Below are 23,080 nucleotides of genomic sequence, written 5' to 3'. Positions count from 1 at the left end.
ATTCACTGGGGAGAGGAGGCCAGTATTTTACCTTGTCTTCTGTATGGGCCCTGAGAAGCCTCACCAGTTCTGCAGAGCTTTGGTCCCTCTTACCTACACAGAATCAGCCCTTGGTCGTGGCAAAGCTGACGTGCCTGGAGGAGTTTTGGTACACAGGGAGAGGGATACAAGGAATGAGTCTGCCCCAGCAGCAGTCACTGGGGGAAGGTGTTTCCTTTCTTGTTGTCTCCAGGATCAAAGCTTGTCCCAGCTCACATCAGCCTGGAGAGCAATGGAGCATGGTCCACTAAACTGTTAACCACAGAGCAAAGCCAATGCTCTGGAAAGAGTGAAAGAACCATGAGGGAGCAAGGCTAAGGGTCTCTGCTCCAAGCTTTGTGGGATGCCTGTGAAATTTTGGGTTTGACAGGGCAAGTCAGGCTTAGCAGCACTGGCAGATGGATCTTTGCTGGCCACCATCCCACCAAACCCCCTCCACTGTCTCCCACCAAGCCCCTGACCCACCTTGCAGGGGGATTCTCCAGGCATCCCTAAATCTGCAGTACACCCCACCAGCCCCTCTGGACGTGGCTGTTGTAGCACCACCAGGTTAGGCAAGACTAACTCTCACCCTGGGCAAGGGAGGGCACTGCCTGGGCAGCCCTTGGGACAACAGACTGCAGGGACAGTGTCCTCCCCCAGGACAGTGAAAGGCACACAGGCAGGCTCTGCAAACAGGGAGCAGAGGACTGCTTGGCACCCAGTTTCACACTGCCCAGATGGGATTTGTGGATGGTCCCACATGGGGATGCAAGGCAGCCCAGGGACCGCTACACACTGCTGAGCCCTCAGCTCAGCAGCTGCCTTTGATCAGCCATTGCCCCTTTCTTTCAGAAGAGGCTGGTTGTCCCTTAACCATACCTCATAAACCCCAGAATCCCCCACACAAGAGCAAAACCCATGCAGGTGAGGAATGAGACACACCTCTGACCTGCAAGCCAACCTCCAGGCAGGTCAGCCCAGGGTGAACCAACAGTGCCACCAAGCTCCAGGGGGGCTGAAGGTATCCACGTGCTGCCCCCACAAGCCAGGCACTGAGACTGCTCAAAAGGCTGTGTTTATATGGCCACATACCCAGCAGGTCCTCACTGCAGGGTGTGGCAGCAGCCCCACATCTGTGGTGGGAAGGGGTGTCAGGCACAGAACGGGATGCTGTTGAAAAGCTGGGACTTGGAGCTGCAGAGAGACAGGGAGAGATACAACCCATCATTCTCCCAGCTGCCAGAAGCAGTGTGCAGCACCTGCCAGCTAGAACCAGACTGCTTGAACAGCAATGGCAGGAAAAGACAAACCCAACCAGGTGTGACACTCAGGCCACACTCTGTTGAAAGGGTGAGACTTGGGGCTGCAGAGACAGGGGGAGATCATTCCCCATCATTCTCCCAGCTGCCAGAAGCAGGCTGCTTGCCCCTGAACAGCAATGGTAGGAACAGACAAACCCAACCCAGGTGTAACACTCAGCCTGCCCTGGATGGACCACCACGGTTCTGCCTTCCTTACCGAGTTTGAGGTGAAGTTCCTGACACCAACACCTCCTAGAATCCCCTTTTCCCCACTCCCTCCCAGCAACACTGAGCCTGGCAAATACCTGACAGCAATTAATTTTACGTTATTCTGCATTTACGCAAAAATAGAGCAATTCTATATTTATAGAGGTTTATAGCCGGATCCGTGCTGGAGGAGTTATGGAGCAAGGCCGGGAGCTGAGGGTGGTCCGGGCTCCCGAGCAACCGGCGGCTTCTCGTTGGGCAACTCCAACATACAAAATTAAAGGCATTCGTCTCCGTCTGGTTTCTTAAATAGATAAGGGGGGAACGAGTGGACAGTATGTACAGAGGGGCCGTGCTGGCCTCGGCTCTGCCCGGGTCAGTGGGGCCGGCTGCTGGACTCTGAGGGCTGCCGCTGGCGCGGGGGAGTGTAGCCATTCAGGTACCCGTTGCTCTGGCGTTTGCTGAGTCCTCCGTTAAGAATGTCCTGGATGTGCTGCACTATCAGGTTTATGGCCACTGTGAGCAAAAGGGGGAGAGAGAGTGTTAGGATGGATGCAAAGATCAAGCAGAGCTGAGGTAGGGTTGTGGCCCTGCTGTCCCTCCCAGTGTTGTCCCCTCCTATTCCCCCCCAGGACTGATCCCTCTGCCACTCAAGCCAGGACAGTCAGGCTGAATCCAGCCAGAGCACTCAGGCTGAATCCAGACAGGGTGGTGGGGCTGATTCCAGTCAGGATGGTCAGGCTGAATCCAGCCAGCATAGTCAGGGTGATTCCAGCTAGGATGCCCAGGCTGCTCCCAGCCAGCATGGTCAGGCTGAATCCAGCCAGAGCACTCAGGCTGCATCCAGCCAGGGTGGTCGGGCTGATCCCAGTCAGGATGTCCAGGCCAAATTCAGTCAGAGTGGTCAGGAACTCAGGCTGACCCCAGCAAGGACACCCAGGCTGACTCCAGCCAGGACACTCAGGCTGAATCCAGCCAGGATAGTCAGGGTGATTCCAGCCAGGATGCCCAGGCTGACCCCAGCCAGAACACTCAGGCTGACCCCAGCAAGGACACCCAGGCTGAATCCAGCCAGGATGCCCAGGATTATTCCAGCCAGTGTGGTCAGGCTGACCACAGCCAGGATGCCCAGGATGATTCCAGCCAGTGTGGTCAGGCTGACCCCATGCAGGACACTCAGGCTGACCCCAACCTGGCTGACCCAGATGCACATTGCCTTTTGTGGGATGAACCAAGAGCTAGCCTGGAGGCATTAGAGAAACACAAACTCCCAGTCAATAATGCTGCAAGCAGGAGCAAAGGGAACAGGCTCATCTTGGCACACCTGTGGTAGCAGCACTCTCTTGGCAGTGCTGCTCTCAGGCAGTGGCCTGAGTCCCCTCTGGGACAGCTCCAACCTAACTCCACTGCAACAGCAACAGCCCAAGTCTGGCTGCCAGGGCAGAGCAGCAGGGCCTGGTGCTTACCTTCATTATCTGCTCCTCTGGGAATGATCACATCAGCGTATTTCTTGGTCTGGGAGGAGAGAGAGCATTTTGTTACAGGGAAAAAGTGGAGAGACAGTGGGCTGGGGCATTGTCCCTGCTCCCTGGGGCAGCTCCTTGCCCTCCCCAGACCCTCTGGGAGAGATGTCATTGCTGATAATACATTTTGGATGCTCTTATTTGTGTTCTGCTCTACGTTTCAAGGGCCATGCTTTGTGCCCTGACTCCATTTTCATGAGCTCATACAGAAGCCAGTAAGAGGCACCCTGAACAAAACCTGCAATTAAGAAGCCTCATAATCACAGGACTCCAGCAGCTGATGCTCTTGGGAACACCATTCCTCCTGAATCCACCCAAGACTTGCTCCAAGAGCACGAGCTGGCATGGCTGGGCACAGCCATGAGATCTGCCTGGGAAGGGGGGAGAATTCTCCACCACACCACTTGCAGAGGTGTGATTCAGGACACCAGTCCTGACCTAGATTCCCCTGCAGGTGCCAGTCTCAGTCTCCTCCTCATTTGTGGCAGTTTTACAGCTGACAGCCAAGCCCCACCAAGCCAGCTGGGCTGATGGGTGACACCTGACACCTCCAAGTGCTTCCAGACATATCAAAAACCACCAGGATATGCTGGACCATTTCAGTACTGGACCACTTGGCTCAGAGCTGCTTTAGGAGTCAAATAACAGCAGCAGTGGGTGCTGAGCCAACACCAGGTTGGAAGTAAGAGCAGACCACTGCAAAGCTGTGGGTAGAAACAAGGCAGTTCTGTGCCCTCCTCGTTTCACACTTCATTCTCCTACAGACTCTTCATCAGAAAAGCCTGATGCAGCATCTGCTGCTCTGAAAAACTGTGGATTTAGAAGAGGAGACTTGCAAGCTGGACCTGCCTCTCAGGAAAAGCCTTTCTGGGCTTTGGAATTGGTCCCCAGAGCCACAGCTGAGTGAAACTGGAAAAAGGGAGCCGTGCAAGAGCCAGGAAAAGATCTTGCAGCACAGGATCAGCCCCTCTAAAGGTAAGGGGCAGAGCTGACCAGACAGACAGGCATAGGGATGCTCCCAAGGTGGGAGGCACAGTTTAATTCCTGCCTGTGGTGCTGGCCAGCAGTTCCCAGGTTTCAGGACTCTGCTTGCTCACTTCCTCCAGAACTAAAAAATAATCCTCATATAAAAATATAAAAATCTTCATTACCACATCTGCCTGAGAAGCGTTGAGAAGCAAGGCACAGGCTGCTCTCCATGAGAGCCAGGAAAGGTGTACAATGGCTGATCTGCAAACATGTTATTTCCGTGCAATCCTGCAGTAAATTCCCCCACACAGTCCCTGCCTGCCAGGCAGCCTTGGCTCTGTTATCAGCTCCCAAAGGAGTTTCCTTTCTCCAGACAGGCCTTGTCCCCCTGGCCACTCAACAGCCACATCCCACTGCACAGGCAGAAGAAGAAGCTGCCCTGCTCTCCCAAGCACGAAGGCAGCAACACTGCAGGGTGAAAAGGGCAGGCAGCACAGCCCAAAAGAGGAGGCAGACAGAGCAAACACTGCCTGGGGGCAGAGACCTCCCATTCCCCAGCTAAATACAGCCAAGGATCCTCCCTGCCAGGCTGAGCTGCCCAGAGGTTTGTCAGCCCTTGCCCAGGGAGGGATTCCTCTAGCCATGCTGCCTTCCCAAAGGGAAGGGTGATCTCACCGGGAAGGCAGTGGCTGTATAAACAGCCCCCATCACAGCCTGCCCTGGCTGCAGAGAGGGAGGAAGGCACAGGGGGCAGATCTGAGCCCTGGGCAGACACGAAGTGCTCCTGTTGCAGCACTCTCATGGGTGCACTCCCCTGACTCACCGGCAGGCAGAACTCCTCGAAGGCAGGCTTAACAAAGGTGATGTACTGAGACAGGATCTGCTCCAGGTCCCTGCCTCGCTCGCTGATGTCTCGGAGCACTGAGGGGAAGGTGGAAGGCACAGTCAGGAGCTGAGGCACAACTCTCTCCACCCCCTTTCCCTTCAATAAGTACAGCCTTTGGATATTTTCCCTGAGGTCTCTGTTCCTGCAAGCTGCTGTCCATGTGTCTGAGCACATCCCAGCCCAGCTCCATGCTTTTAACCTCCTTCCAAGTCTTCCTGGGAGCCAAGGGCTGCCTGACCTGGCCAAGGGCTTTTCTTGGCCCCCTTCTCGGCTCTGCATGCACATTCCAGCTATAACCAGTGCCAGCCCAGTCCTGAGTGCTCCCAGCCTCAGCCTTGCCTCTCTCCCGTCACTCTGTCTTGCCTGTCTCTGCCATCCCAGTGCAGAGGTGCCCAAAAAGTAGAAAATCAGTGGGGTTCAGCCACACACACGTTAGGGCACCGTTTAACTCAAATCTGCAGAGGTGGGGAGGGTAAAACTCACCCACCTGCACAGCTCTGCCAGGCTCCTTGTGCTGTCCCCAGCTAGGAGGAGAAGCAGAGGTGAGGGGGTCAGCTCAGGAGGAAGCCCAAAGGCAGGAGAGCAAACTGGCCTCCTGCTTGTTCTGCCACTCAGGCCTTCCACCCTGCTTGCATGAGCTTTGGGCCAGTGCCATCTCCAGTCTGACACCACTTCAGTGTGGACAAGTGGCCCGGTTCAGCAGGAATTCAATCCTCAGGGAAGAGCCAAAGCAGCCCTGTGGCTGAGCAGACAGCTCTTGGCTGTCCCCAGGGGGCTGCTGGCTTTCCCCCAGCATGTGAGTGCCTGGCACTGGCTTTGGAATGAGCCTTCCCTCGTGTCCCAGGCAGAGCCAAGGCACAGCACTGCCCTGCCAGCCTGCCTGACCTGCTGGGCAGCACTGCCTGTGTGCTCTCAGGGCCAGGACACTGCTCTGGCACTGCCCCCATGGCTCTGTTTGTCCTTGGCCAGCAGCTTCACAGTGTGGCCTTTCACAGCCCTGCAGGGGGAAGTGATGGGGGGAAAGGGCTGGCAGCAGGATGGGAACCAGCAGCAGCTTCTCCAGAGAGCAGGAGCGAGCCCCATCTTGAACAACACAGAAAAAGAGGCAGGGAAAATATATCATTCTTGTTTCCCAGCTCCCACACCTTATTTGCTGGGGTGCACGAGGCCTGTGAGCTGGGCAGGGGCTGGTCCTGACAAAGCAAAGCTCTCCTGCCTCTTCCCAGGGCAGGATAATCACCCCACACACAAACACAGGTCAAACACCTGCTGCTGTACCTGGCCCCAAAGCAGCAGGTCCCAGGTAAAACCACACACCCTATCCTGAGGGATTGCTGGCAGGGCAGGCAAACATCCCAAGGACAGATTGGCACCTCTCTGCAGCCAGCAGGTCCAAACTCAAACTGGACCCAAAACATGCATGTGACCTGGTTTCTTTTTTAGGGAAACTGGCCAAGGACAGGGCAGTGAGGGAGCTTAGCCATAATGAGGTCCCTGAGCCCCATGGATCCCTGTCTGAGGCACCTGGCAGAGCTTGCCCCTTGCACTCTGCTAGCAGAACTTCTGAGGTGGGCACAGTGTGAGCTGCACACACTGAACCCCAGCACTGCTGATTAAGTGAGCTGTCAGCTGCACTTCCAGGAACCTCACCTCCTGCTGCTGCCCAGCTGAAAACCCAACTCTGCAACCCTTTAAGGCTTCTGGGACACAAAGATGACTCAGGGCCACATCACAACACAAGATCCCAACTTTGGCAATGAGTTGCCTCCAGCCACGTTCCAGGGACATGATTATACCTTTGGCACCTCTCACACAGGCTCTCCTTTCCCAGAAATGACAGGCAGACATGCAGTAAACAGATTTGATGCTGCAGTGGTCCTACCAACTGCTGATGGCAGGGAAATGGGCAGATTCCTAGCAGGAGAACAATGAGCTGCAGTAACCAGGAGACAGCAGCACCTCCATCAGCAAAGTTGCCCTTTTGCAAGTGGTTGATGGTGGGTGGGAGAAGTACAAGGCTCACAAGAGCAGTGTGAGCACAGCAGTGACCCCACAACTCCACACTACACACCACCTTCCCCTGTCCTGAATGACCACTAGGACAGATGGACCCCAAAGTCAGGGGCTAAATAAATTCAGTGGACACTCAGATCTGTTACAGGGGCATTCCATAAAATAGGGGATTGATATTTGTGTGAAACACCAAAGGTGGGGAATGAGAATGGACTGGAGAGTGTGGGGCCTGAGCATGATTTAAGTGGTTTGGAATAAGGGCTGGAGAATGTGCTGGTTTTGGTGGGGATAGAGTTAAATTTCCTCACAGTGGCTGGTGTGGGGCTGTGTTTTGGATTTGTGCTGAAAACAGCGCAGATAACACAGGGATGTTTTTGTTATTGCTGAGCACTGCTCACACAGATCCAAGGCCTTTGCTGCTCCTCACCCCACCCCACAGTGGGGGAAGAGACACAGCTGGGACAGCTGACCCTGACTGACCCAAAGGATATCCCACATGATGATAGAAAGCTGGGGAAGAAGGAGGAAGGTGAGAGGAGACATTCAAAGTGATGGCACTTGTCTTCCCACATACCCATCACACACCATGGTGCCCTGCTTTCCTGGGGATGGCTGAACACCTGCCTGCCCACAGGAAGTGGTGACAAATTCCTCCTTTTGCTTGCCTTGTGGCTTTTGCTTTACTTCATAAACTGTCTTTGTCTCAGCCCACAACTTTTCTCACTCTTACCCTTCTGATTCTCCCCCCAGGGGAGGCTGAGCAGGGAGCTGTGTGGGGCTGAGCTGCTGGCTGGGGTCACTGTCACCACCACAGTGTCCTACCCTGTGGCTGGGTGTCGCCCTGAGCTCCTGCACAGCATTTTAAAGGATTAGGGCTCACATTTTGGGACCCTGCATATCTCACATCTCCCTGCAAGTGACTGTGCTGTCACCTCCCTGGGTGAGTCATGCAAGAACAGTGGGCAGGGTCAAGAGGGATTGCTAAAAAGGAGATGTTCATCAGTGCTGATGACATCCCAGCAGCTGAGGAGGCTCTGCATGTGTCTGACAGCAGGAGGGCAGGCAAGACCAGCTCCACTGCAGAGTGGAACACGCACACACACAGTCCCAGAGTGACGCACTGAGACGCGCTCCCCTCGTCACAGCGCAGAGCTCTGGCAGGGACTGCTCCTCTTCAGTCATCTTCTGCTTCCCCAGGCACCCTGTGGAGCCTGTTAGAGCCAGCCAGGGGTAGCAATAGTTCAGACAGAAGTGAATTCTGCCCCAAGAGTCCCCAGATGGTTTTTCAGTCACCCGGGAGGTGCTGCATCAGTGACCCACCCCTCAAAGCTGCTTAGAAACAAAGGACATCTCAAGTCATGCAGGCCCTGCAGTGTGAGTGTCCCCCCCCATGTAGCTGGCACCCCACAGCCAAGCCAGCAGGACTGGGGAGTCCTGGAGAGGGACAATTTGGTTTCTAGGGCTCTTTGCCCCCAAAGCCACATCCCACACAGAGGCTCCACAAATGTACAACCGGACTCCCCATGTGCAGCATCCACGGTGGACACCATGGCCCAAATGCCCTCCTCAGAGCACACCCACAGCCCAGGTCCTGAGTGGATCTATCTGACTGAGCTGCCCAGATGCTCTGCTGTGCCCTCTCTTCCCTGCTGGCATCTGCTGACTGGCAGCAGCTGCTGTTCAGCTGCTGGCACCGGGCTGGTGCCACGGGGCTGTGCGAGGACACGGCACACTCAGCACTCATCAAAGGAGGAATCCCAGCCAAGGCAGCAAAAATCCCACTGAATCCCAAGAGACACACACAGAGCAAGCCACAAGCTGCCCTAGTGACACTCTGCACTGGGCAGGAAAAGCTCCACAGCTCTTCACAGCTTTGTGCCAGCTCTGCTCTGCTCACTGTCACTGCCTGTGTGCCCAGAGCAGTCAGGGGCATTGGTGTCCCTGCTCACTGTGTGCCCACAGCAGTTAGGGGCATTGGTGTCCCTGCTCCTGTCACCTGCCTGTGCCCAGAGCAGTCAGGGGCATTGATGTCCCTGCTCACTGTGTGCCCAGAGCAGTCAGGGGCATTGGTGTCCCTGCTCACTGTGTGCCCACAGCACTTAGGGGCATTTGTCCCTGCTCCTGTCACCTGCCTGTGTGCCCAGAGCAGTCAGGGGCATTGGTGTCCCTGCTCACTGTCACTGCCTGTGTCCCCAGAGAAATCAGGGGCATTTCTGTCCCTGCTCCTGCCCCCTGCCTGTGTGCCCAGAGCAGTCAGGGGCATTTCTGTCCCTGCTCACTGTCACTGCCTGTGTGCCCAGCTGCCCAGAGCAGTTAGGGACATTTCTCTCACTGTCACTGCCTGTGTGCCCAGAGCAGTCAGGGGGATTTCTGTCCCTGCTCACTGTCACTGCCTGTGTGCCCAGAGCAGTCAGGGGGATTTCTGTCCCTGCTGACTGTCACTGCCTGTGTCCCCAGAGCAGTCAGGGGGATTTCTGTACCCGCTCACCTCTGCGGGACAGGCGGGTGTCGGCGTCTGTGTCCACGAAGAGCTTCATGCGGAACAGGTCCCTCACCTCCTGGCTGTAGAAGGCCAGGATGCCCTCGAAGAGCACCACGTCAGCAGGGTACACTGTCACCGTCTCCTCTTTCCTGGCATGGAGAGCACAGTCAGACCCTGCTGTTGGGGGAGGCTGGCCAGCACAGAGAGAGGTGTGGGGGAACAGCTGTGCTCCTAAAGCACTGCTCCAACCCTGGGACACCACTGCTGCACCAAGGGGGCAGGAGAGGAGAGAGAGAGGAGGGAGAGAAGAGAGAGGAGGGAGAAAGGAGAGAGAGAGGAGAGAGGAGGGAGAGAGGAGAGAGAGAGAGAGGAGAGAGAGAGAGGAGAGGGCAGACCTACCCCTGGAGGGAATCCAAGGCATACGTATGCTTCCTGGAAGGATAAATGGCAAAGCAGGAAGCACACCAGCCCTTCTCCCCCTACCTGGGCCAGCTGCTGCTCACAAGGGTTATGTGCCAAGCTAAAAAGCCCAGGGAACCTGCATGGCCAGCTCTGCTTCCCTGGGGAGCAGGCAGCACTTCTCTGACAGCACAGTGATTTTGTGGGAAGCACAGCAGAGCAACGCCATCCACGACCAACACGGGCACGCAAAAACAAGCTGAACACAGGCAAGGGGAGTGGTACAGGAGCAGGAATTGTTGTCCTCCTCCTTTCCTGGCACTGCCAGGGTGTTTGAGGCTGGAGTGCTTGTTAAAGCTGCAAACACTGAGTTTGTGTGGAGAGGACCATGGATGGGGAAGAAAAGGGAGGTCATTAACCACCCAGCGCTGATGCCTGGATGTTGCTGGATGGTTACACAGCTTTCCAGACCCTCTGCCTGAGATGCTCTAACCCAGGGCTGGAAGAGTTAGGATGGGAACTTTGTGCTGGCACTTAGGCACCCAAGCAGAGGGCAGGAGTTTGGGCAGGGCAGGGCTGCCACAGGACATTAGCAGAGGCACAGCAAGGCAGGAGCAGCAGTTAGACCTGGAGTGGGAGACAAAGTCATAGACAGGAATCTGGACCGTCTTCCCTTCTGTGATCTCTTTGAGCGTTTTCACGATCAGCTCGTTGTCAAAGGCATCTGAGGAGACAGGAAACGTTACCCGAGGCAGCTCTGCAACCTCTCCCACCCACCAGCTGCTGAGCTTTGCCCAAGCCAGAGTTGTTGGCACCTCACACTGGGGGACAGACAGACACACAGTGACGAAAGCCCTGCACCTCCCCAGGGACCAGGCAAGGCCACGGGGCTCTGTGGCTGTGCAGCAGCCTGGGATGTGGCCTGCAGAGATCAATACTGTCCTTGTGCAGCACTGCTGCCAGCCCAGGCACAGGAAGGCATCTCCTCCAGGGCTCCAGCCCTCAGACAGAGACTGCAGCAGTGTTCCAGCAACACAGACAGGGCTCTGTTTGCTCAGGGCTCGCTGCCTCTGGCATTGTCCTCCTGGGGACCAAGGGACAGCAGCTCTGGAATTTCCCCACCGAGCCCAGAGATGGTTCAAAGAGCCCCTGTTGTGGTAACAGGGCAGGTCCCCTCACTGGAAGGGTTTGCAGAGCAGCTGCACAGCTGGTTCCCTCCTTGAGGGAGGGACAGGGAGCTGCTGGCTCCAGGGACTCTGCCAGCCCAGATCTCTCTAGGCCTGACTCAGCTGCACCAAAACCCAATCTGTTCCTTTGCTGCCTGCTCTAGGTGAAGGGTATTGGAACAATATCACCTTTAAGGTCCCCTCTAACCCAAACTATTCAATGATTCTACAATTCTATGAAAACCTTGTTCAAACTGGGGGATGTTTTTGCAGGAAGAACAGGGTCTTAAGGAGTTTGAGGGTTTATAACCTGCTCTTTCACATCCCAAACACTCCACCCCATTTCCTTCCTAAGAGAGATGGGGGGGATGACACACAGGTGGTCCCAGCCACAAGAGCTTGACTAAGGCATCCCATGAGGATTCAGAGCCCCAGTGTCCATGCAGGCTCTTTGCTGCTGCAGCTGAGGGTCCCACTCCATCCCTGCCCCCACAGTGCTGCTCTCCACTCACCTGGGTGGTCAAAATTGAACTGGCCTTTGAGTGCTTTGGATTTCTGCTCCGAGGTGAGCACCCTGTAGAAGCTGTCTTGGCTCACGATCACCACCTGCTTCTGGCGATAATCCACCTCGTTCTGCCCCAGCAGCTGCACAATCTTGGAGCACACTGAGGACTGCAAAAGGAATAGAGCAAAGGAGGCACATCAGCAGCAAGTTACATTTGAGCAGCACAGGGAGGACTGTGGTGGTATTCACAGGGGTCCCAGGATGAGGGAAGAGATGAGATCTTGACTCCATGTTTCAGAAGGCTGATTTATTGTTTTATAATATATGTTATATTATATTATGTTACATTATACTATATTATATATTATTATACTATATTATATATGATTATACTGTACTATATTATACTATACTATATTAAAAGAAAATTATATACTAAAACTACACTAAAAGAATAGAAGAAAGGATTCCATCAGAAGACTAGCAAGGAATAGAATGATAATAAAATCTTGTGACTGACCAGAGAGTCCGAGACAGCCAGACTGTGATTGGCCATTAATTAAAAAAAGACAAGATGGACCAATCAAAGATGCACCTGTTGCATCCCACAGCAGCAGACAATTATTGGTTTTTATTTCCTCTGAGGCCTCTCAGCTTCTCAGGAGGAAAAAATCCTAACAAAAGGATTTTTCATAAAATGTGTCTGTGAGAGAGGATGTCTCCAGGTAACACCTCTGCCTGCTTGCTGCACCTCCAGCCAAGAGTCTGTGACTTTCCCAAAGCCACCGAGGCAGAAGTGCTCCAGAGGCATCACCATGGTACCCTTTAATGTGACAGCAGCACCAAGTTTGCTGCCTGCCACCCTCTCCTCCGCCCCTATAGCCTGCCCACAGCTCCTATTCTGGGCACAAGTGGCAGCAGAAAAACAGTTGGCTCCTGCCTGGGTTCAGCCACATGCCATGGGCACTTTCTCCTTCAGAAAGCAGTCTTGGCTCCCCCAGCTCTGCCCCATCCCAGAAACCCCACCACAGCACAAGAGAGAGCAAACAAAGCCCAGGATGGGAAGGTATGAGGAGGAGAGCCCACGGGACTTTATCAGGGATCTGTGCCACAGCTGCCAGGGCTGGGAGGAGCCAGCACATCCTGGTGCCTGCTGGCACGGGAGGCTGGGGCACTGCAGAGTCAGCAGCTGAGCAGCCACGTGGGCCTGGCTGCTGGCACGGGCAGCGGGAACCTGGCACTGCCCACGGAGCAGGCTGGGACAGGGCGGCTGGCACCGGCTCTGCTGGCACCAGGGCACGGCCACCACTGCCACAGCACACAGAGCACAGCTCGGGGGCAAGCCCAGAGCCTGCTGCAGTCCCTTCTCCTTAGTCACAGCAGTCCTTGGGGGTGACTACATTGCAGCCTGGCAGCCAGCACTGCCCCTGCCACTGAGAGCCACTGCCTCTGCCCCATGGCACCACTGCCCAGACAAAGCAGCTCCTGTGCCAGGGGGAACAGCTCCCACTCAAGCAATCACACTGTGCCCAGCTGAGCTGCTCCTGGCCCTGGTCACCACAAGGGTTGTGCTGAGCCCTGTGCCTTGCAAAGAGCAGAGTGCTTGCCCCAGCCTGCCAGAGGCTCTTTCCATGCTCCTGCCTCCTGGATGGCTCAGCCATCTTCTCCATACCTGGCTGGAAACTTTGAGCTGAAGGCAGCACTGGTGAGAGGGAGCAGGGAGGGGAGTGCATGCCTGGCAGAGCTCACCCCAGCAGGCAGAGGGCAAGGCTGTTTGCCTGAGAAGTGGAAGATTCGACAGTACTCCCCTCTCCAGAGACCTTCTCTTCCCTCCAGGCCAGGCTGACCCGCCTTGGCTGTGGCCACTGGGCTGTGAGTCATGCCCAGCCTGGCTGGAGAGGCTCACTCAGCTCTGCTGCAGAGAGAACCAGCTCCAGCTCACCCACAGCAGTCTGGGCAGCCCTGGGCACCAGTTTGGGTTTTGGCACAGGGATGGGGTCTCCTGAGCATCCCACCTTCTTCTCCTGCCTCTCCAAGCCAGGCTGGCAGCCCTGCCCTGCAGCAAGCTGCTCCCACCCAGAACAAAGCCCTGCAAGTCCGTGCCAGTCACTTACCCTTGCACACAGGCAGGCAAAGCCAGAGCCTGCTCTCCTTTTCCTCTGTTTTCCCACTCCCCAAATCCTTCTCTGGCTGCTCTCCTTTTCCTCTGTTTTCCCACTCCCCAAATCCTTCTCTGATACAACTGTTTATCCAGCTGTATCCCATAGGTTCTGCAAAACTGGGGTGTGTTCAGTGCCTCTCTTCCACCTTTCCTGGCTGCTCACTGCCCCAGACACCACTGCCTGCCCATGCAGCAACAGGACACAAGCACAGCAGGGCTCAGCCTTGGCTACAGCTGCCCAGGACACCAAACTTCCCAGGCCCTCTGCCATCAGGAATAAACTGCCCTTCAGCACAGCCACCCAGAGAGATCCCCAGAGCCACAGGTTCCACGTGGATCTGCACCCCAAACTGCTTTTGCCAGCCCAGGGCAGGGAGCAGGACTCCTTTCCTTTGAATCAGTGAAAGCAGCACATGGATTTGCATTCACTCTCTCCCCTTGGACCTCAGCATGTGTACTGGCAATAAAATCATCACAAATGGTGTCAGTCTTCCTTCTGCCTTGTGCACACTACTCTCAGGTCTGTGGATTCTGGAAGGTGGAGAAGAGCCTCCACCAGCTCTGAAAATCACCCTGTAGCTCCACACCTCACAAATTGAGACACTGATAGTGAGAAAAGCCTAAATAGAATGCACCCCAAAGCAGCTGGAGACAGGAACACGTCCTCCCTCCACGTTCCAGACCAGGAACAGATTGGATCCCAGCTGCATTCACAATCCAGGGCTCAAGGGAAGATGGTGCCTCTTGGAAAAAGCAACCTGGCAGACACAGTGGACCCTTCCCTTGTCCCTGGTGGGCTCTGGAGAGATGGCAGGAGTGGTGGAGAAAGACAAGCAGGAGGACATCCTGCTCTCAGCACTGAGCTCAGTTTCAGCCTGGCTGAGCAGGGATGTCACCTGCTGGCTCTGGGAAGAGGAGGTGACACCTTGGACAATTGTCACCTTGGTGCTGCAGGTGTGGGCCAGGCCCTGCTCACATACTGCACCTGCATGTTCAGCTTGCCTCAGTCCACTCCAGGCTGGATTTAGCTCTCCTTTGTAGGGCCCTGAACCTCAGCAAGGTCCAAGAGAAGGTTTTTCCTTTTTTCACTATCATTTGTGGTAGGAACAACAATGTCTCATGAGGGGCAGTCCCTGATGCCAGTGTGAACAACTCCTACAGCTGGACATGCAGTTTTTCCCCTTGGCTGATAAACACTCACTTTTAAGGAGGAAGAAAAACCAGAAATATACAGTTTGGAAACTCCCCTACACAACAGGAACAGAAACTCACAGCCTCAGGAAATGTCCCCCCAAATAAATGAGATATTCCCTGCTTAAACACTTTTCTCCCAAAGCTGCACAGCATACATGTGTGACTGTGAAAAGATCCATCAATAACTGGAAATGAGCACAGCCAGGTTTTGGAGAGACCCACAGATGCCCAGTAAAGCAAGAACAAAGCATGACTCCAAAGAACTGTGCCAGTGTGCCTCAGTCTGGAGGCAGGGGACACTTGCTGACAACAGGCACTTAGCAGCCACTTGAAGGGGCAGCCTGGGCTCAGATTCCTTCTTTTGCTGCTTCTCCCCGGGAAGAAGACAATTGTTTCTTCTCCAAAAAGCCCAGGAGTGCAGAGGATGCCTTGAGAAAGGTGACTTGATGCCAATACACAAGCTGGAGGGTTTGAAGCTCATCACTAGCCATGCCTTACATGACACAACTCATCTGCAGGACTCTGAGAGCTGTGCCAGAGCTTCTTGCTTCTGCTCAGCCCCTTTCCATACCCACCTCATCCATGCACACCTTGCCACGAGCCAAAGCTGGTGATTCAGCTGCAGCAAACTCCAGGCAACAGGATGCTGCTTTCTCAAGCAAAAGGAGAGAGCTTTCCCTCCTCCAGAACTTGGTTACAACTAAATATAGCCAGGCCCCAGCAGCCTTTGTGGTTGCCAAGCAGACCTTTCCCATGCAACTGAAGCAAGGGACCCTGGCTGCTGCCATGGGTCACAAAATCCTACACGCTGCAGGGAGGGGAACTCAGCTCCAGGCTGGAGCTGCACTCCCTCAGGCTCTGTGCTCGAGCTGCTCCCTGGGAAAGCTGTGCAAAGCAGCCCACACCTCCTGGAGAGGAAGGTATCAGCACAGCACCACGCCAGCCAGAGCTCCAAGAGGTTATTCCTGAGCAGGAGCAGCTGCAGCTCCCCTTGCAGGACTCCTCCCCTGAACCAAGCACACAAACAGGCAGTGTTCAAGGAAGAAGTACAGCTTTATTCTGCTAGGAAGATGCAGAGGGCACCTGTAGAAGAAATCCAACATATTTTCCCAAAAGGAGAGAGGTAGTACACAGGGGAAGAAACAGATGGGTGTTTGGAGGCCTACCTCTAACATTTATTTGGAATACATTAATTACATATTTAATTCACATTCACTCGTGGCCTATAGCCAGCTGCTCAGATATTCTTCAGGAGTTGACTAATTCCCTGACATTATTATGCAGATTATCCCACAATCCCTCCTGGGTAGCTCTGATCAGTGAATATCACTTCTGATAGGTGTTAAGGAGAAAGCTGATGGACAGTGCCACTGTCACCCACCAGGTGAAGGGGCCAGGACACAGCTGATGTCTCCAGCCCCAGGAGGGCAAGAACTGGCTGGCAGGAACTCCAAAGCCTTGTGCAGGTGGATATGCTAAAAGCCACATGCTGACAGCAGCCTGTCCATCCCCAAGGAACCCAGCACTGCAGAGGGATGCTCAAGGTCCCATTCCAGCTGCACAGAGGACCTCCCATTTTCCCAGGGACTCTAAATGAGACACCCAGCAAAAGTGACTTAGCCAGATCAAGTGATTCCAGCCCTAAAGAAACACTGGAGCTGCCAGATCCCTCAGGAGGAAGAAAAGGGTTGTGTCAAAAGTGTGGAAAGCAATGCACAGCCTCCTGCCACCACTGCAGGCTGCTGCTCATGAGGACAGTCCTCCCCAACAGAGCAATGCCCTTGGCCCAGAGCACAACCAGGAGACAGGACAGACTGCAGCAGTCCCATCCCAGCAGGGAGAGGTTATCTCCAGGGATATCAGTGCCATAACGCCCTTCCTGCAGGATCTGATTGGGAGCTGGCTTGGCAGGAGCTGGCCATGGCTCTGCAGCTGCAGCAGCCTGCTTGGGGTGTCCTCATCACACCTCTGTGGATAAAACAGTCTCCAGTTTTGCGCTCTGACAGGATTTTCCCTCAGATCAAACATAAGGAACCATTGTCATTATTTGTTTAATTTCTCTGCTGTCCTCTGTAGCATGCTGCCCTTATCTCCTGCAGCACACGAGTTACAGATGTTGGTCTCTTCCTGAAGGTTATGGTGATTATAAACTACCAGGAAGCGTTTGGACTGGGATGACACACAGAACAGACAGCAAACTGGGAAGGGTCCCAGAGCATCCATCAAATGCCTGTGACTGCAGACAGCCAGCTCATGACCCACTCCATCCTTTCCAGCCCTAATGGGAGCATGCACATGTGGCAACACCAGGACTGGAAACTTAGTATTATTCCTGAACCAAAAGCCTGTCCCTCCACCCAGAGCACTCCCAGGCAGGTTCACCACCCTGCCTTTCCCTTTGTGAGGCACAGGCCAAGCAGAGCAGGAGGGGAATAGCCAGGTTTCTATTCACTCACCCTGGGACACTGTGCATGTGATCAGCAATCCAGGGCTGGAGCATAAACAGGCACACACAGAGGCTCTAAACACAGATTACGTGCAGGGAGGAAAACAAGCCCTCTAACACAATCCCTCCCAATCCTCTGGTTTTAGGCACAGGATATTTTTCTCGAGCCCCTGCTGCAAACTCCATAGCCCAGAGCTGGCTGAGCCCACGGGACTGTGGTAAGCAGGCTCCATAATGAGCACATATTCCATCAGTAACAGGAAAGGGCTGACCCATCAAAACGCCCTGTGGATCAGTCTGATCAGGGCTGGCACACAACAACGTTCTGCTAGAAAGTTTGATGAGTCTCTAGCACACGTTGACACCAGTGTTTAACTAGTCAGACCTTGTGATGCAGGGCTCCTGCCAGCCACAAACCAACGTCACCAGGAAATGGTGCTGAACCGGCACAGGGCTGCTGCAATTCCTGTTAGTCCCCCTCCCGTGGGGGAGCCATTCCCGGATCTCCCCTGGCCTTCTGTGGCAGCCATCCGGGTGGTGACATTGTGCCAGTGACCCCAGGCTGTGTGGGGGACCTCTGCCCTTGGTGGGCTGAGTTGTCACAGAAGAGGCTCCACGAGGGATGGAGCTGCCCCTTGCAGCTCTGAGCACGCCTTCCCTGGGGGCCAACACTGCTGTGCCACCCTGGCAGGGCAATGCCAGCCTCCTGGCTGGCTCACTCCTGCAGCCTGAGCCAGCCCTGCCAGTGTGGTGGAGTCAGTGAAGAGCACACCTGGCTGATCACAAGGCTGTAATCTTGGTGCTCTGCAGGCTGGAAACTCTGAGGCTGCATGTTCAAACAGACATTGGGAACTTGACGTGCTAACTCAAGACCCAAATGATGTAACTACCTCCAAGGTGCAGTGGCACCCATGCTCAGCCCTCACTGCCATCTGAGCAATGAGCAGCCAACCAAAGCAATCTGTCATTTCTCACAAGCTCCTGTTGGAAGGCAGCAATCAGCACCTCACTTCACGTGGGGACAATTAATGCTTCAGCCTGAGCTCCAAGAGCTCTCCCCACCCCTGCAGCCACCCCAGCACCAGATGCTGCTGCTGGGAGCAAGCTGCTCCAGGCACTGCTGGCAGAGCTGCAAGGTCCCTAAGCTGAAGTGAGGACACAAAGAGCTTTAGGGGGTATCCCAGCAGTTCCCAGCTCATCTCAGCAGCCAGTTTGCTGAACTTTCCTCCAGCCTGCAGCCTGGCTGCCTGCCTTGTGCTCTGCAGAGTCCTTGCTGGTCAGGAATGTCCTGCAGGAGCTGCTGGCACAAAGGCCATGGGTGTAAGAGGGAACAAGAACTCCAGCAGAACACTTGAGAACAGACAGGGTGAAAGAAAATGTGACAACAAGCCTTGGGAATTGCTCTGAGGGAATGAGGCAGTTGCAGTGCTCTTCATGTTTGGAAGGATGGGGGTCTTAATGGCAAGTGATCTCCACCCCAGGAAAGCACAGACTGCACAGTGCTTGGGTTTCAGGGGACACCTCTTTTTTTTTTTGTGAAGAGCCTGTCCCAGCTGAGCTGACTCAAATCAACCACTGTGGAGCTTGCACTGCCCTCACAGGGGCTGTGATATCCCAGACTGCTCAGGGCCTCTGCAGCTCCCCAGTTTTGCTCCCAGCACAGTCCAGCTTTCTTCCCAGAGGCAAAAACCAGGTTCTACCCTTATTTGAGCGGGCAAAGTTGCTCAAGCCACTTTTACTCACTAGGGAAAGAGCACTCAGCCTTTGAATTTGAGTTCTCACAGATTTAAGGAACACTATCCAAACAATCCCAGCTTTTTGGGAAGGATGGTTGTTTCCAACACCAACTTCCCCAGGGTACCACGGCACACAAGTCATGGCCAGCTACAAACACATCCCATCCTTGCACAGCCTGACCCTGCTGCTGCACCAAGAGGGATGGAGGGGACTGTGGAGCCTATTGTCCCGATGTCAAACCCAAAAGCAGCAGTGGGAGGAGCTGCAGGGGGCCTTGGAAGGCAAATTCCCTCCGTTATCTTCGGGCTGGTGTGCTGCCAAAGGGGTGTGTTGGGACAACAACCCGCAATTGGTGTCGAGGCCAGTCGGATGGATCTGTCACTTTCCCACTGGGAAAGGTGCCTGCTTCACTCCTGCTAGCACTCACTTTTCACCCACAGCCAGCACATCAGCACGGCAGCCCCTGGGCTGGATTTTGGCTGCAGGCAAGCCCTTAGCTAAGCAAACCTCATCAGCCCCATTGCTGCTTTCCCAGAGCGTGCTGCAGCACCCGGCACAGGCCACTGTCACCAGGCAGGTGAGGGACAGCCCCCACATCCCTGCGTTGCAGCCACACCAAATGTGAATCTGAGGAGCTGCGGGCACAAGTCATTTTTTTCCTGTTTCTTGGAGTTTTTTGCCAGTACATTTCTTGTGGCCTTTTCCCACCAACTTTGTAGCGATCTGCTGGACTCCCTTCAACAGGCAACACTGCACAGAGATTTTCAGCAGTCACTGGAGGGGGGGAAATCAAAGCTGAGAGACAGGAAAAGCCAGTTAGTACATCTCCCTTGCTAGAAAAGGACCATTTCCCTATTTTTTTCCTAAGGCAGCCTGCTGCTCTTGAGCATTTTCACTTTAAAGTCGAGCACCACTGTGGTGCATTGTACTGTAATCACTGCTTTTACCTTGTGGGCCTGAGACACCGTGTTCAGAGACATAACAGTTCAGCAGCGCCAGACGCGATGTTATTGGGACAACTACAGAGAGGCAGACCCACGCATCAGAGAACAGACAAACCCAGCGTGTTTGAGTCACCAGAGCTGTGCTGCAAGAACAATCCAGCTTTCCTTCCCACCGGAGGAGATTGCATCCTCTCTCTCACCATCCCTCCCCTGTTACAGCTGGATTTTTCCCCCTTGCAGCAGCAACAGCAGTCCAAAAATCAATAGGGAACTCGGAGACACATGCTTAAAACACTGGGCTGAGATACAACAGTTGGGTTGTGCCTTCAAGAGAAGGAGGGATGCCCCGGAGATCAGCCCGCAGATCCCAGGCTCATCCTTCTGAATATGCCAGCCCACATACAGTTTCCTCAGCAATAAATATTTCACAGGTATAGAGCTACTTCCAAATCTATTCATCCTTTCCTAAATACAGCTAGAACGTGCTGCCCTGCATACGAGTGCTGATGAGCTGCGGAGCTGCTTTTACCGCTCTTAAATAAGAAGGAAAAAAAAAAAAAAAGGTATTTTCTTTTCCTATTAAGAAAGAAAGTGACCTAGCGAGGTAGCGAGGTTAAACAAATTCAGACGGGCACACTGCATGAAACAAGGAAAATAAAACGCTGAAAAGCTGCAAGGCTGCCGTGCACTGCAGTTTGGGTGTAGCAGCCTGCCGGCAACACCCGCATTGCCCCGGCGGGCGATGCCCCGGTCCGTGCCCGCAGCCCTCGGCCCGCTCCGCTCCCACCTGCCGCTGCCAAGGGCCAGCCCCTCCCGGCACGGCAGCCAGGAGGTCCTGCTGCCGCTGTGAGTCAGCATTTGCTGCAGAATCCCCGCTCCTGCCACCCTAAACTTGGGCAGAGAAGGGCACCCCCATGCACGACCGGCGGGGGTGGAAATTAAAGAATTGCATCGGCCCCGAGGTGCCCTGCGGGGCGGGCAGCGCCTGGGGTCGGTACGGGTGATGGGGAACGGGGGAAGCGCTGACTACAGGACCACAGAAGAGATTCTGAAGGGGAGGGAGATGCCGCCGCTGCCCCGGCCGAGCTGGGGCCACCCTTGCTCCGCACAGCGGCCCCCGGCTCTGCCCGCTGCCACAGAGGGACACAAGGTCCCAGCCGCAAAGAAGGAGCGAGTAAATCCCGCACCCACCCCGCACCCCCTCCACGTGTCCGCGGGGCTCCGTCCGCCGGCCGGGCAGAGGCCTCGGCGGCCGCGCTCCTTCCCCCGGACCGTCCTTCTCCGGGCAGCCGGCTCCATCCGCAGCCGCGGCCCCGGCTCCTCCATCAGCCCCAAGCCCGCGGCCGGGCCGCGGAGCAGCGCACGTGGCGGGGCGGCCGCTCGGAGCCGCCGCCGCTGCCATGTGGCCGCCGGCCCGGCCTGGCGGGCAGCTCCCCCGCCGACCCCCGCACCTTGCCGCTGGCCGTGCCGCCGCTGACCCCGATGAGGAAGGGCTCGCCGCCGCTGGGCTGCCCCTGCTCCTCCAGCCGCTGCTCGCTGTCCCCCGCCATCCTCCCCGGCTCACCGCCGCGCCTCCTCCGCCTTCGCTCAGCCGTGCGGGGCTGGATTTATCTGATGAGTCAAGGGCCTTCCTCCCCGCCTGGTTCACATCCCCGGCGCTGCGGCTCCTTGCCAGGTGCTGCCGCAGCTGCACATGCTCCGGCCCAGCCCGCCGGCGGGCGGCACTGCGGCCACATGGGCCCGCACCGCGCCGCCGCCCTCAGCCCGCCCGCCCGGCCGCGGACAAAAGCGGCGGGCCCCGCGCTGCTCCCGAACACCGTACTGCTCCTGAACCCGCTCCCTTCCTCTCTCCGGCCACTCCGCTTCACCCCACACCACGGTGGGCCCCGGCAGAACCTCCATTGTTTGTGTCCCACGCTGGCCAAGGAGGCCAAGGGCATCCTGGTTTGAATCAGCAATAGCGTGGTCACCAGGACCAGGGCAGTGACCGTGCCTCTGTGCTGGGCACTGCTGAGGTCGCATCTGGAAAACTGGATTCAGTTTTGGGCCCCTCACGACAAGAAAGAAAATGAGGGGCTGGAGTGTGTGTAGAGAAGGGAACAGAGATGGGGGAGGAAGGCCCGGGGGCTCAGCCTGGAGAAAAGGAGGCTCAGCAGGAGCTTTATTGCTCTGCACCTGAAAGGAGGTTGTGGCCAGGTGAGGGTCAGCACTTTTCCCCCGTGTAACAAGAGATAGGGCAAGAGGAAATATACTAAATTTTTTCCTAGGCTTGCGTGGGTAGGTTGGGTATTAGAAAAAATTTCTTCACCCAAAGGGTGGTCAGGCTTTGGAACAGAGTACCCAGAGAAATGGTGGAATAATCACCATTCCTGGAAATGTTCAAGAACCACACAGATGTGGCATTTGGGGACACTGTTTCATGGTGAACAATGCTGGGTCAATGGCTGGACTTGGTGATCTTGGAGGTCTTTCCCAACCATAACAACTTTCTGATTATCCCACCCCACCTGGGCCCTGGTCCTGCAAAGCATTCATAAATTATTATTATTATTAACAATTCAAATCTAGGAATAAAAGTTATGCTTATGTCTTTGGCAAATGGGATCCGTCTAGGAAGAGCCATGAGCGCTCTGGAGGCCAGGATTCAAAGTCAAAATGACCTCAACAAAATGGAAAAAGGATTGGAAATACGTAGGGTGCAAGTCCACGCAGACAAATGTGATATGATCCATGACAATGTGAGATAGGAGCCTGCTGGTTAGCCAGGCCTTTTACAGATAAAGATCTGGTGTAGAGTGGATCAAAGAATCAATTGGTGATGCCCTGTGAAGAAGGCAAACATCCCATTGGGGCATAGAAACATCCACAGGTGTCATGCTTAGAGAAAGGTGAGGCCTGGTGGGAACTCAGGAGCAGCCCAGGGTCTGGCTTTCTAGGACTGCAAAGAGAGACCTTCCCCATGTTTAGTCTGGGGAAGGTCTCTGCTGCAAACAACTATATAACTATTTAGAGCAATACAACATCTGCTGGGCTGTAAGGCTGTGTGGACATGATAACTGTTTCCAAATACATAAAAAAACTGCCACAAACAGAAAGGGAATAAGTTTCTTTTACCCTTAAGGACTA

At 55.1% G+C, this 23,080-nt stretch overlaps 1 protein-coding gene across 1 annotated transcript; it reads right to left on the bottom strand.

Moving 5' to 3' along the window:
• Positions 1-21,635, bottom strand: UCK2 (uridine-cytidine kinase 2). Its single transcript, XM_058808647.1, has 7 exons — positions 21,406-21,635; positions 11,480-11,639; positions 10,429-10,525; positions 9,409-9,551; positions 4,845-4,942; positions 2,996-3,044; positions 1-2,045 (listed from the first exon to the last, which is right to left on the bottom strand). Exons 1-7 carry the CDS (start codon positions 21,502-21,504, stop codon positions 1,906-1,908), a joined length of 786 nt encoding a protein of 261 aa, XP_058664630.1. The 5' UTR covers positions 21,505-21,635; the 3' UTR covers positions 1-1,905.
• Between the last annotated feature and the right edge of the window lie 1,445 nt (positions 21,636-23,080).

The sequence above is a fragment of the Ammospiza caudacuta genome, chromosome 7 (genome assembly GCF_027887145.1).
Source record: "Ammospiza caudacuta isolate bAmmCau1 chromosome 7, bAmmCau1.pri, whole genome shotgun sequence".
Classification (NCBI taxonomy): domain Eukaryota; kingdom Metazoa; phylum Chordata; class Aves; order Passeriformes; family Passerellidae; genus Ammospiza; species Ammospiza caudacuta.
This window is presented reverse-complemented; position numbering and strand designations above follow the sequence as displayed.

Excerpts from the sequence above, each read along its gene's own strand:
- UCK2 (XM_058808647.1), bottom strand. The coding sequence starts at position 21,504 with ATGGCGGGGGACAGCGAGCAGCGGCTGGAGGAGCAGGGGCAGCCCAGC. Across the intron at positions 10,526-11,479 it reads GTTCAATTTTGACCACCCAG|ATGCCTTTGACAACGAGCTG; the intron begins GTGAGTGGAGAG and ends CTGTCTCCTCAG. Across the intron at positions 2,046-2,995 it reads CAGAGGAGCAGATAATGAAG|TGGCCATAAACCTGATAGTG; the intron begins GTAAGCACCAGG and ends TTTTGCTCACAG.